General features: G+C 38.9%; 1 protein-coding gene across 1 annotated transcript in view; it reads left to right on the top strand.

The window, feature by feature from the left end:
* The window catches only part of dock2 (dedicator of cytokinesis 2), a 105,244-nt gene that overhangs the window by 7,455 nt on the left and 82,833 nt on the right, over positions 1-14,956 (top strand). The window contains exons 11-21 of the mRNA XM_079250555.1: positions 1,006-1,081; positions 1,232-1,308; positions 5,074-5,324; positions 5,587-5,685; positions 5,833-5,905; positions 6,134-6,237; positions 7,502-7,700; positions 9,114-9,211; positions 9,309-9,398; positions 9,656-9,756; positions 12,005-12,139. Coding sequence (XP_079106681.1) covers positions 1,006-1,081; positions 1,232-1,308; positions 5,074-5,324; positions 5,587-5,685; positions 5,833-5,905; positions 6,134-6,237; positions 7,502-7,700; positions 9,114-9,211; positions 9,309-9,398; positions 9,656-9,756; positions 12,005-12,139 — 1,303 coding nt within the window. The remainder of the gene's footprint in view (positions 1-1,005; positions 1,082-1,231; positions 1,309-5,073; positions 5,325-5,586; positions 5,686-5,832; positions 5,906-6,133; positions 6,238-7,501; positions 7,701-9,113; positions 9,212-9,308; positions 9,399-9,655; positions 9,757-12,004; positions 12,140-14,956) is intronic.

Below are 14,956 nucleotides of genomic sequence, written 5' to 3' on the forward strand. Positions count from 1 at the left end.
CTAACCACATGCTCACTCAGCATAAGAAGTCCCAACCAGCCTCTCCTCATAGGCTGTGCAAGCCTCTCGCTTTATGCCTCAACTGTTTTTTTTTTTTACTGAACTTGTCACATCGGCACCAGTTAACATGGGAGTACACAGACAAACATGTACCATATGAGTCAAACATTTGGAAACATCAGCCCATTAAAATGATCAAATGTGTCCAAACTTTTGACTGGCACTGTATGCAGTAAGGAAATGAAAGATGACAATCTTTAACATGCAACTGCAGATAATGAGCATATTTGTCAAACATATTTATTGTGGTGTTTTGTTATTCATTTACTTATACCACCAAATTGGCAAAGTTATCTTAAAAAGCAGCATGTTTGTCTCAATTACTCTGCTTATTTACAACCTCTAGTAATTGTGTACCCAAGCCGTGTGTGTTCAGATCACCATCCCTTATTTGTTCACCAACTTTGCAATTCAACCAGTCAGGAGAGTATACCCCCATTTTCTGGAGATGGAGAAGATAGAAAAAAAGGTGCTTTTGCTATGGAGTAACAACCTATTTAGATATAATAGGTGCAAATCACGAGTGGAACTGATCACGGCAGGTTCATTTGTATCCATCTGAAAATGGTAATATACTTTGTGACAGAAAAAACTGATGTTTTGTTATTCTCTTACCATAATTTACCACTACTTAGGACCTTAATGGCTTTAAGAAGAATGGATGTTTTTGTTTGTCAGCAGATGCTGCTTCAGTGTTTGTGCTTGTAAAAGAATTACCAGGTAGAAACATCAATGTTTCTACAGTAAAACAAAATATGAAAATAACCAGAAATGACTGATTTACTATTCTCAGGGCAATTCTATTTTGACTGGCTCAAACAGATGCTGTTTGATCTGTGTGACTGGTCAAGATTAACCAACATTATATTGTATTTAGTTATAAATTACTACCTTGAATTCTTGTGAAGAGAGTTTTTTTCTTTTTAAATTCCTCCTTTTTGGCAGTGATGGACATAAGCGACATCATCAAAGGGAAGATTGAATGTGATGAGGAGAAACAGTTTTTCATCCCCTTCTTTCCGTATGTCACATTTTCTTCTGGTATCAAAATCTTTTTTTACGTCCTTTGACTAAAATATTAGTGCAACAATTCTGTGTTGATGCAGTTGACGCCACATGATAAGAATAATTTTTTGTTTTCAAGTATATTTTTGCGCATGTTTGGTTGCAGGGTAGTTGCAGAGAATGACTTTCTTCACACCTTGCTGAACAAAGTGACAGCATCGCGAGGTGACAGTGGTGGCCAAGGTACTGTTTTGCTCCAACAGGCTCTCATCTCTGTTTAATAGACATGTGACCGTTTAAAAAAAGTATGTCCCATATGTACTCAAGGTTCCCACTGAACTGTGAATACTGCAGTAATTTGTGGTCTGAGAAGATCACCCCCCACTGTTGCTTCCTCTCTTTCCACTTTAGTTGAAAGTGAATGACAGTATTCTGACACAGCATCCAGAGAGCATCTATCTATATATATATATATATATATATATATATATATATATATATATCCATATCTATCTATCTATCTATCTATCTATCTATCTATCTATCTATCTATCTATCTATATATATATATATATATATATATATATATATATATATATATATCCATATATATATATATATATATATATATATATATATATATATATATATATATATATATATCCATATATATATATATATATATATATATATATATATATATATATATATATATATATATATATATATATATATATATAGATATAGATATAGATATCGTCATCTTCAGGGAAGATGAAGCAGGGAAGCCCAGACTTCCCTCTGTACATATGTACATATATACACTATTCACAAAAAGTTAGGGATATTCAGCTTTTGGGTGAAATTTCACAACAAGCCTAAAATGCATTCAAACCTGTACAGGTGAACTTAATGTGATCTTCTCTAAGCTTTTAAATGTCCAACTGTTAAATGTTTCAATAAATTTTGCACAAGTTGCTGTTCTCTAACAAGGAGCTTAACGGCAAAAATCACAGCAGGTGTGTGATCCTTGAATTGACCAATAAATGTCCTGGTTCAATTAGAGCTGGTGTTTAAACAGTTGTCCTCATCATGCTGTTCACATTTTGACATCATGAGACCAAGACGACACCTAACAATGGAACAACAGTCCCTTGCCATTGCGATGCTTCAAACAGGACGTTCTCAGACAGAAGTGGCCACTGAGCTTGGAGTGTCACAGAGTGTCATCAGCAGGTTGCAACAGAAATATTGAGAGACTGGAAGAGTCACAGAAAGGCCTAGAAGTGGACGTTCTTTGGCCACATCCCGTGCTGATGACCGCTACATTGTGAACACTGCCCTGAGAAACCGGATGATGAATGCCACTCAACTCCAGGCACGTTTAAGAGAGGTGAGAGGCACCCAAGTGTCACGTCAGACCATTTGAAACGTTTACATGAGCGTGGTCTGCGTGCTAGACGACCTGCACGGGTACCTGACCACGCCACCAGGCACAGGCATCATCGTCTTGCATGGGCCAGGGAGCATTTACGCTGGACGAGATACCAGTGGGCCTCAGTGCTGTTCTCTGATGGAAGTCGATTCACACTGAGCAGAAATGATGGCCGGCAACGATGTTGGAGACGTCAGGGAGAGCGCTTTGCATCAGCCACTGTTGTCACCAGGCGAGCTTTTGGTGGTGGCGGTGTTACAGTGTGGGCAGGGGTGTCCACTTGGTACAGAACTGTCCTACACTTTGTGAATGGTACAGTGACAAGCCCATACTACCTGAATAACATCATTAATCCAGTGATTGTGCCCCTACATGAACAGCACAGGCCTAATTTCATCTTCATGGACAACAATGCTCCTGCTCATCGAGGCCGCATCATCAGGGAACGGCTGTTGGAGACTGGTGTACCTCAAATGGAATGGCCTGCACTCTCTCCAGATCTGAATCCCATTGAAAACCTGTGGGATCAGCTGAGCCGTCGTGTAGAGGCTTGAAACCCTGCACCCCAGAACCTCAATGACCTGAGGGCTGCCCTTCAAGAAGAGTGGGATGCCATGCCTCAGCAGGCAATAAGTTGCCTTGTGAACAGCATGAGACGTTGTTGTCAAGCTGTAATTGATGCTCAAGGGCACATGACGAGATATTGAGACGTTCAAATTTTTTGTTGTGGTGTAACTACCATTGTTGTTACCTTTTGTGTTGAATGAATTTTTTGAGATGAGGAAATCAGTAGTGCATCCTTCTACTTAAATGTCTTACTTTTATGATATTATATCACTGTAGCATGAACATATTGCATTTTCCATAAATTCCACCTGAAAGCCAAATATCCCTAACTTTTTGTGAGTAGTGTATATATATGCTGTTCATGGCACAGACCCAAACAATGTATTATGGATTTATTAAGTAATATCAACACTGAAATAGCTACTCTTACCTGATATATGATGAGGCTGTACACACATGCACACACAGCAGCAGGATTTATGTTAATGTGCAGTAACAATCAGGAGGACTGGTAATCATAAAAATGTGTTGGGATGAAGTAGAAGTTAAGCTTTGTGCAACAAATCCTGGTTAAAGCCACTACACCACTATCGCAGTTCAACAACTCAGGCAGCACATCATTCAGCAGAGAGCGCTAAGATTTCTCCCTGTCTGAGTCGGGGGAGGTTGGACAATAGATCAATAGATCAAACCCCCCCACACACACACACCAAGGGGTGTGTGTGTGTGTGGGGGGGGGGAAGAGGTATTTCTACACTTTTATAACTTAACTTTTTTAACTTTTTAAAAATTTATTTAAAAAAACACATACACTAAAAGAAAAAAACAAGTCAAGTTTTAGGGGTGCTTTACCTCGGTCTAGGGGTGCTTCGGTGCCGCCAAATAAACGCTAAAAACACCTATGTTAATGATCCTTTAATTTGTCCTACCAAGCCCCAGCCACCTGATTCGCTACTTCTTCTTTATAGCTGACATTGTCATTTCCTTCCTCAGACACTGTCACGCTCCACATAACCCAGCATGTTAGACTGCACCGTCATACTACTCAAATTTTATCTTCATTGTGAAGGCCCCGAGCTTAGCCCAGACACAGACGAAGTGTCCTCGTGCGCAGATATGGAAGGTGCACCTGTGGCTACCAGATGTCTGCCTTTTACATTACTCTCCTCTAATCTCACCCTCCTCACAATTTATGTTGTACACACTCTCTCACATAAATGAACTCAAAAGGTTTTCTGTGTATGTAGGCGATTTATAACACAGTCAAACTTTTACCCATTAAGTATTTATCCATCTATACTTTCATCTCTTTTTCTTTGCAGTTCTGCTTTGTTTTAAGTAAATGTTTTGGAAACTTTTTCCTCTTACATTTGGTTTTCATTTGAATTTATATATCTGTGAAAAGGAAATGAAAAATCATTTTGATGCCATATTGAAATCCACTTGAGTGTCATCTATTTGCCCAAGTAATATTATTGAACTTTGGTCTCTAAGTTCTGTGAACTTTTCATTTTAACTCTCTCATGCACAGCAGCGTAAGACAGAAATGTCAATTTGATACGTTACCATTTGTTTCCAGTGCTGGTCAGCTTGGTGGAGTATAGAGATCTAAAGGTCTCAACTGAGGCAGCTGTGATCATACTTTGAGTTAATATCAGTTATGTAAGTGATTGACAGCTAAGCCGTATCATACATCAGTGCTATTTGTTTCCTCTTCTGGGTCTGATTAATTTCATCAGTAAGTGTCAACTTGGCCAAAGGCTTATCCAGTAGTCTACGCCTGCATCTTGTTTTCCTTTACTATTTCAATGCTTCTATTTTCTTGACATGCTTTGAGACAGTATGGTAGTAAAAGGGCTCAAGGTCTTCAAGTCAGAAGGTTTGGAGTCTCATAGTGGCAGGAATGATGCTGTAGAAGCTTTATCATCAATAGTTTTTAAACTAAAACTGTACTTATACAGAATAGTATACAGAAATCTTTCTCCTTTTCTAACTGCATCCTGCAGGTCTGTGGGTCACCATGAAGGCTCTGGTGGGAGACATAGTTCAGATCCGGAAGGAATATCCTCACCTGGTGGACCGAAGCACAGTTGTTGCCCGCAAGCTGGGCTTCCCAGAGATCATTATGCCTGGAGATGTTCGAAATGACATCTACCTCACCTTACAGGGTGGCGATTTTGACAAGTACAATAAGACAACACAGAAAAACGTGGAGGTCATAATGTGGGTCTGTGACGAGGAGGGTAAAGTCATACAGGTGAGCAGCATGTATATATTAGTCCCAACTCGCACATGTCAGTGTTTTAGAATAGGAGAGCTGATTTAGTGTGTGGAGTCATTTAAAGTAGAATTTCACCCACTCATAGTCAGTTGCACACACATTGCAGCTTTTATCCCTGAAAGACCATTATATTTTAGGCATGCATGAACACACACACACACACTCACACACACACAAACTGGCAAAATAGAATCTCACACCTTTGTTGAAATGTTTTCCATTCCCCCATTTTTTCTAGAACTCCATCTGCCTGGGAGCAGGCGATAAAGCGGTCAGTGAGTACAGGTCTGTCATCTACTACCAAATCAAACAGCCCCGCTGGATGGAGACATTTAAGGTGCTAGTAATTTCCTTACTTACCAGCCAATTCTCTCAATCCTAGTACTTTTTTAACCAGTACTTGCTTTTCTTTTTTTACAATACACAATCTTAAGACAGGATGTTTGTTCTACTGGGTTTTGCATTAACATGAGATATTTTACAGGTGGCGGTGCCGCTAGAAGAAATGCACAGAATTCATTTGCGCTTCATGTTCCGACACCGTTCCTCACAGGAGTGTGAGTATCCTCTGGTTATCTAAAACTTTGCCTACTCTGGCTAATCCTTGGAGCATATATTGTAACCAATTTGCGAGACGACCTTTAGCATCATTACACACACTTTATTATTCAAATTAGATTATTTTTCCTTCTATTTTTAAAGTGTTACCCCCACAAAACATTTTCCTTGTTTCCTTGATGTGGCTTTGCTAATTGTGTTTTTACATTTGTCCTCTATGTCTTCAGCCAAGGATAAGAGTGAGAAGAACTTCGCTATGGCATTTGTGCGTCTGATGAAAGACGATGGGACAGTTCTGCAGGATGGACTGCATGATCTTGTCGTCTTCAAGGTGATAGCCTGTGATGGGGCTTTGCAGTACAGAACAGATATCTTTATGAGTGAATCGAGCATTTGCTTGAGCAAAATAATCTACATAAATAGCTTTTTTTTTTTTTAAACATTACGTAATTAAAGTTCACCTTGCAATTCAAATTTCCACATCTCCATCCCTGCATTTGCAGATAATGCTATTAAAGAGTAATGACTTAATAAAATCATATAATGAATAAGAAATATATGTCAGAGGTTAAACAAAAGCGAAGACTTATTAAAATGTTATGCTTTGAAAATAGCACAAGTGTGCTGGGTTGTTTTGCATAAAACAATACGTAAACTGCAGATGAATGTTACAAATATGTTAACGCAAGGGAGATAATTTTACAATGTCAGTTGATAGTTGCAACAGTCATCAAAGCAGAGCTAAAGATATAGTGAGTTTGGACACATTATGGCCACTGAGACAGGTTGAGTGAAGCCAAATAGACTTCCTGTTAAATGAGCCAGAGCTAAGATTGAATCCCCATATTGATTACATGTCAAACGCAGTGAAGATTAATTACTCATGATTCACTGAAATACCAAATGGATAGTCCCCCTGTGCCCTCTTTCTCGATTATATCTAGTTATCCCTGCATTCCTCTTGATCTCTCTGCCACTCGTGGCTTCAATCTCTTACTCCTCAATTTCTCCAGCCGCTCACTCATTAAGTAGGGGGGGGGGCAATAGCAAGAACGAAGTTTATGTGTTTAAAATATGACCTCGAGGTACTAAATTTTAATACTGAACTGTACGGTATTTTAAATATGATAATGTAAGCAAAACCAGAGATACATTTGCAAAAAAAAATCTACTTTTCTGTTAATTTTCTTTTTTTTTTTTTTGCTTTTAAGTGAACAAGTCAGATGAAAATGCTGTAAGAATGGGTTCCTGTTTTTGTCTGGCCCCTACATGCCAAGATTACCAAGTGAAGATGAATTTGGGAGAAATGTCTGAGGCATGATTATGACTGCGTTAAAGGATTACCTTTGTGGCCTCAATCATCTTTTATCATTCTTGTCCTTCAAAGAATCCTCATGAATCACTTCAAGTGCAACAAATCTTTACTTTTCTGTTTTTTCTCCCACATTTGCATCAAGACATGTTTCATTTAAAGTAGGCGAAATGATTCTTGTCCCAGTGTGACTCGTCCACTCAACATCTGCTCTCTCATTAACATAGTTTAATTATTACTTTTGCAAAATCAGTTTGTTTCAACATGTTCAATATTCTTTTAGGGTGACAGCAAGCGCATGGAAGATGTAAACTCCTACTTGTCTTTGTCCTCAACCCGCCACCACCACGGTGACCCCCACAGGGGGTCAGGGCTGAGTCGCAGCTCCAGCAGTGTGTCTGGAAGTGGAGGCCTGTCAGTGAGCTCCAGAGACAGCTTCACCATTTCCACCCTAGTCTGCTCCACTAAACTCACCCAGAATGGTAAGTGCAAGTGTGCTTGGAACATGTTGTTCAGAGACCCTGTCTGTGACACTGGACTCCAGAGGCTTGGAAGGACCCACACAAACTCATTCGTACACACACAAAAGCTGATGGCTGGACAGGGTAGAAATTATGAGGAACGAGGGTGTTTGAAATTAAACCTGACAGTTCAAACCCCATAATTAGCATCTTATTTCAAAGGAGAAAAAAAGCCAGGCCAAGACAATGAATCATTTCAACTGGCTGTGAAAACAACAGAGGGAAAATCCACTACTTTATATAAAACATCTTTTAAACTCTGTAGGCATAAAATGGTTCAAAATAGCATAAAGTCTGTGAATAAATAATCTGAAACTTCTGATTAATGCTTTGAAAATCCATAAAATTCAAGCTAAACTACAGGGAACAATCTCCTTGCATGATTAAGCGGGGTTATGTTTAGGTTAAAGTTGGAAAGTTCAAGTGATGCTAATTTAGGCCAAAGAAGACATTTAACTAATTAACAATGACTTGACAGTTTCTTAATTAGTTTAACGTCACCTGAGTTACAAGAGTTTGTGTGTGTTGTGACCATGGACTGAATAAAAGGTGGTCTATTTGTATACATTGATTTTACTGGAGAAGAGTGTGAGAATTTTATCTCAGCCACACAAGCAGGGCCCACTGACAACAAGAATCACATCTGCAAAAGCATAATTGCACATCCACTCCAGGCAGTAAGGAGCATCAGACACAGGTGCAGTGCAACAGCTGTTACTGAGGAAGCCCGTCCATCACTGTAATGGACGTTATCCTGCAATATTAATCACCTTTACCACATTTACTACCGCACACACAAATGCAGACCCTTCAGCAAACCCAGCAGATGTGCAGCTTGGTGTGGCGTGTCAGAAATGACTGGACAGGGAGAGCAGTGAGCTGACATTGCTGGGAAACCCAGCAGAGAGAGAGAAGTATGTCCAATGTCAAACTGTTGCTGGATTAATGAAAACATGTGTTACCAACTGGAGGTATGAACTCTCCTTTTTTCCATCAGCGTTTTTGCTTCATTTTTTTGGGAGAAGGAGTTGATGTGCATTGGAGTAATGGAAACCTCTTTTACAGTTAGGGAGCATGACACTCACAGGACAGATAACATAAATGATCTGCTTTTTTTCCTGCTACTTTGAACCAAACATGGCCAACACAAAACACACCAACATGAAAGGATATTTACAAAGTACCCAGTGTTTTTCTCACATATTTGGTCAAGGTAGCAGGTTTTATTTATGGGATGCCTGGAGGTATCCCATAATTTGTTGATTGTCAAATGTAGCTTTTACTACCACCTTGGCTTCGAGCAGTATCCTCATGCATGCAGTCAGCAGTATCCAGTCCATCCAGCTGAACAGAAAACATCCTCTCTCCCTTCAGTGGGTCTTTTGGGGCTGCTCAAATGGAGGACTCGACCTGAACTCCTCAGAGAAAACCTGGAGAAACTCAAAATCATTGATGGAGAGGAGGTGGTCAAGGTCAGTGCTCTGAATAGGAGGGTCTTTGTGTAAGAATGTGGACTGACATGAGTTCACTCTCACTTCCCTTCTGTTTTGTCTATATGTACACATGTAGTTTCTGCAGGACACACTTGATGCTTTGTTCAACATCATGATGGAACACTCCCAGACTGATGACTATGACATCCTTGTGTTTGATGCCCTGGTAGGTGTGCATGTGTGTCTGTTTTCTGAGAAAATGTTTTTTGGATCTGACTCAGTGTGTGTGTGTGTGTGTCTTGTCAACACACACAGAAGGTTTCTTAACAAGCTGTCTTGAGTCTAACATGTCTAGCTGTCATTCTTTCTAAACACGCGCATGTCTATCAGATGACTGTAAATAACCCTCATCTGCCTTGTAAATATTTCCTGCTATGTAAACATGTCACTAACTCCAGCTCTGTTCTCTGCTCTGTCTGACAGATATATATCATAGGGCTGATCGCTGACAGAAAATTCCAGCACTTCAACACAGTTCTGGAGGCCTACATCAAGCAACATTTCAGTGCCACACTCGCATACAAGTAGGTTGCATTTTTGATCAGATTCCCTTTCTTGCCGTGTCATCCCTGAATGAATTAAAGGTTATTGTTGAACCCAGCTATTGCACTACCATGATAGCAGAGACCAGAGCCAACCAGTTCTTGGACACATCTGGGTCCAGTGCTGCACCTGTGATTTTGATTTGCATTTCTCTATCAGAGCAACATTCAAAGACTTTTAGTGAAATTTAAAATGTTAGATAAATAATAAATTGATTTTTGGCAATATTACGGCATTTTCCCTGCTCCCAGCTGTGCCGGTCAGAGTGACACATGGCAGCTGAGCACACAAGACCTCAAATACGCAGCTTTAAGCAAATGATGCATGTTATTTGTTTTGTGCAGGGCTGATAAATGATAAAAAATATGCTGATAAGTTGTTTGCATCTTCCCTCAATCAAACAGTGATAATTAGGTTTATATTGTCAGGTTATTGCAAAATAATGCAGTAGCATTTACACAGTTGTACCCTTTGACAGGGATATATATAATGTATGTTTTTACTGAAAAGAGTTTATTATCTGCTTATCTATCTATCTATCTATCTATCTATCTATCTATCTATCTATCTATCTATCTATCTATCTATCTATCTATCTATCTATCTATCTATCTATCTATCTATCTATCTATCTTATCTATCTATCTATCTATCTCTCTCTCTCTATCTCTCTATCTCTCTCTCTCTCTCTCTCTCTCTCTCTCTCTATCTCTCTATCTATCTAGTTAAGTTAAGGATGTCAAAGATACAAGTAACTCTTATCTGAGTATTCACAGTAGTATAAATGGCATAAAGTACAATCAGATAGTTAGTCGTGAGTTTGCAGAAGCAAGCAGAAAAACACAATGAATATTATCAATATTTAGACTTTCACAGTTGTGAGCTAAATTAACCACAACAGAATGTAGGACACAACTCACACTCACAGGTGGGCATGCACTTCCTGTGATTCAATATGTGATGTTGGTCGAGAGAGAGGAAGAAGGACGCAGAAGAAGAATATGTGAATATGGCCATTTACTGGTGTACTGAACAAGATTATAGTATCATTGTTCCTCAGTTGTGTCTGCTTCTTTACTTATATTCTATCTCATTTGACTCAGTGAGCATAAGGAAACACACCAATCTGTATAGCTTGTGTGGAAATTGAACAAGTTGAACTTTCACTGCCCTCTTACTGTGTTATTTTAACATTTAAATTCAGTTGCATCCTTCTTTTTACCATGATTTCCTCAGTTATCCTGAGTGCCATCATCCTCCTCATGGCATCTCTTTGTTTTCTCCACTTCATCTATTTATTATCTATTGCATCATCTCTTCCTCCTTCCCCTGCCTGTATATTAGTATCCACCCTCTATAAGCTGGCCACTTGAGCTCATTGCCTGTCAGCTCAAAGTCTTTATGTAAAACTCTAACTCCCTCTTGCTACATTTTAAACCACTCTCGAAAAGAATAAAGTATCCTGAACTTGCGTTTGACCATTGCATCTGAGCAAAATAAGGGACATTTTAATGGATTAAATAGTCTCTCTGTTGGCAGTGAGGCCAGATTAGACTTCAGGTTTTAAATGGACTTTTTACCTTACAAGAAGAGTGGATAGCTTTAAATAATTTAGCAAGCAACCCCATGGTTTCATTTTATAGAAATGGATTTATCATGAAGTCAGACCAATTGACTCTTTTTTTGGAACAGTTTATTATGTGTTATTAATATTCTTTTATTGCATGCCACTGAGACAATACAAGTTGGAAGATATGGGGTGGGTAATGTTGGTCATAAACTGGTCATAGACTGAACTCTGAGCCACTCACACCTCTCTCTGGGTGCTTTGACACACTGAAGTATTTATGTGTGTGACTTAAGGCCGCTGTGAAGTGTGCCTGTGCTGGAGAGTAATTTCTTCACCAAGCATCCAAGTCCAATTAATAATGTTGTTAGTTTGAAAGGTACATCTGTTGAGGTATGAAGTACTGCTTGGCTGTTATTCCACAGCAACGTCCTGTGGAGTTTTATCTGCTCCTCTTCTTCCTTTGCTTTCACTCTGCTGCGTTTTGTCTTTCTGCTCTATGGAAGTGAAAAATGGAGTTGATGATTAACTTTCCAACCTGTAGGACACCAGGAAAGAAATGACAATTCTGCCTGAATGGTTCTGATTTACTTCTGTCTTTCTTTTTTCTTTTACTTTTTATCATTCTCCTTTTTCCTCCACTTTGTATCGTTTTCTCCCAGAAAGCTGATGTCGGTGTTGAAGCGGTATCTGGATGTGTCAAGCCGAGGAGAGCAGTGTGAGCCCATCCTCCGCACCCTTAAAGCCCTCGAGTATATCTTCAAATTTATTGTCCGTTCACGCATGCTGTATTCCCAGTAAGTTGCAGGTTTTTTTTCCATAATAATAAAAATTTAGATTTTGTACTTTCAATTAAGCAAATAAATATTCTCAAAGATGCACAAAGCATTGTAAAGCTGCATTGCTAAAGTAGATGTGTTTGACAGCTCTGTGAGAAAAAAGGGTGCTGATAACAGCACTAATGTGGCTAATAAGTACTGATGATGAAGTGCAGCAGCCAAATGAGAGCTAATGACAGGGCAGGACTGCTGAATTGGCAGCCAGCATGAACAGACAAGATTCCAGTGAGAGAAACACCAACTGTGCTGAGAGAACTACCAGAACTACACCATATGATGAGTGTAAACACCATTTATAAGCTGTAGAGTGATGAATCTGACACTTGCTGATGTTGAGTTTTCTGTCTTAGCCACCACAAGGCAAAATAGAGAGGTCACTTCAGAGTGACAACAAAGAAATACATGAGACATTCAATCACGTGTACTGATGCTTGCATGTTTAGAATCAATCGTTAACTTAAAGGGGTCCAATTATGGTATTTCGAGTTTTCTGAGCTTTCTACAGTGCTACAGTGTTGAATCCTCATCAGACATGTGAACGGCACTGTCTTTTATCACCTAAATGCATGTTTGAGTTTGAGTTTGAGTTCCAGCACGCTCTCCGTTCGGTTTCCATGGCGACGAAAAATGCGTCGTTTTAGAGAGTTTTTTCTACTTGGAAATCCTTGTGACGTCCCGGGGGATAGGGTTCGGTGTTTGGTTACCTTCTACTGGTTAACAAGGGCATGTACAAATACATCAGGTGGGTGGAAAACGTCGGATAAAGTTATTTCCAACGATGGCTGGTGAGTTTACCAAAGAGAGACATCCTGCTGCATTCGTTGCTGTGGGTTGATGTTTTCCACTTCGTTTTCAGGGTCTGATTCAGGTTCCAACATGTAGGGCTGTATGCTGTGTGTTGACATTGTATTTTGTTTTTTTTTTAATTGAGTTCATATTAGCCTAATCCTTCTGTTTATGGGATGTCACAATGACGGTGAAAGCAGGTGCGGTGCGCACTCCCGATGTAGTGCAGTGGCGAGAGGCGGGGCTTCATGCAGAAGAGTCTCAATCCACTCGTTTTGCCTGCAGGCTGATCTGACAGCCTACAGAGAGGGTCAGTCTGAAGTAAATAAAGCGATTTGTGACAATAACTCGATCAATCCCAGCCCTTCTGGTCTCAGAAATAAAAATAAATTAGCCTGACATGCACATAATAGTTCCACTTTAACATTTGTATCCAAGTAGTATGTTTTAAACCAGTTTAGTACATTGCCAGAGTCATTTGAGTAAACCATATCTGAGTTTACAGAATTGAGTTTTTAGACAACCAAAATTAGCTCACTTTAATGACGCTCTAATAGTGTTTGTTGACCCCGGTTAGAGACAAAAGCCAGTCCATCAGTCTTATAGAGACAGGGGGTTGCTACAGCAATCATGGTAAACTATATTAGTATTCCTCAAACAAATGAAGTTTTGGCTCTATGCGCAAGGTTTAAATGCATCTGCTGATTGTTTTAGAAAACATGCAAGATAGAAAATATGCAAGATATTATCTGAAAATATCTTTGAATACTTTTAAACTTCAGTAATCATAACCAAACTGAACATTTGTAACCATGTGTTTGTAATAGTGCTGCTGAGAGTGAACTTGCAGGTAAAGCCAAGTGTACCAAAATATCTGCATAACAAGATGCAGAGAAGATGGATGCAAACTTGCCTCCCATCTCAATAAGGTTAGATCAAATGGCAAGTAGCAAAGGCTCAGTACTGTGGAGTTTGAAGGTTGTTTTAGAGGAAGAGCTCATTTATTTGCGTTAGAGGGAATTCCCATGTCGGTCAACATATGTGTTTCCATTTGCTTTGTGTAAAAGTGTTGGCATTTACTGTGATGTAGACAGACTACATGTCTCTCTCCGTATGCGGTTGTGCATCCCATTAACCCTCTTCTGCCTTCTGATTGACTAAGCTGCCATTGTCAAATCCCCTGGATATCCCAAAGCGATAAGCCTCTCTCTCTATTTCTATGTTATCTCTTCTCTCTGTTGTTTCCCAACTACATGGTGCAGACAGTTCCCACATCCGCAGCATTTAAAGACGGCATTACATGACATTAGTTTTTGTATGGTACACTGTCCGGTTATGCCAACAGATAATCTGGTATTCAAAGTGCATTTATGAGGCTGCTTAATCATCACCATCAAGACTAGCAGTCATTAATACTTAGGTGGATCCATTTGAGATTTATTAGCTTGTCAAAATGGCTTTGTGCTCATGCAAACACTATTAGGAATGTGGGAGGTTTTCTTCATATATATGTAAGGGACCCATATTGCAGATTTAGTTTGTTTTCTCTCTTTACTGCCCTTCATGCTTTATGGTTCTAACCATTTTTCTTTAGTCTAGATGATCACCTGCTGTGTTCAGTATTCTCACTGCATCATTCTATTACCATCTTCATACTTTTCAGCTCTCCAGTTATTTAAAAAAACAAACATGTATATATATATATATATATATATATATATATATATATATATATATATATATATATATACAAAATAATATAATATGTAACAAGTTTTTTTTTTAATTTTCTGGATTTTCAAACTTATGAACTATTATTAATGTGAAGTGATTCATCATAATGATTATTATATTATGATGAAATCTTTTATTAAGATTGTGAAATCTTTTTTACTTACCTCAATTCTTAGATTTTCTCATCCTGTTATTATTTTCTTAACATTTAATTAATTTGACATCATTTGTTTTGATAGGAAGAAAGAATATCTC

This window comes from Telmatherina bonti, assembly GCF_933228915.1.
Source record: "Telmatherina bonti genome assembly, chromosome: 12".
In the NCBI taxonomy this organism is placed as follows: Eukaryota; Metazoa; Chordata; class Actinopteri; order Atheriniformes; family Telmatherinidae; genus Telmatherina; species Telmatherina bonti.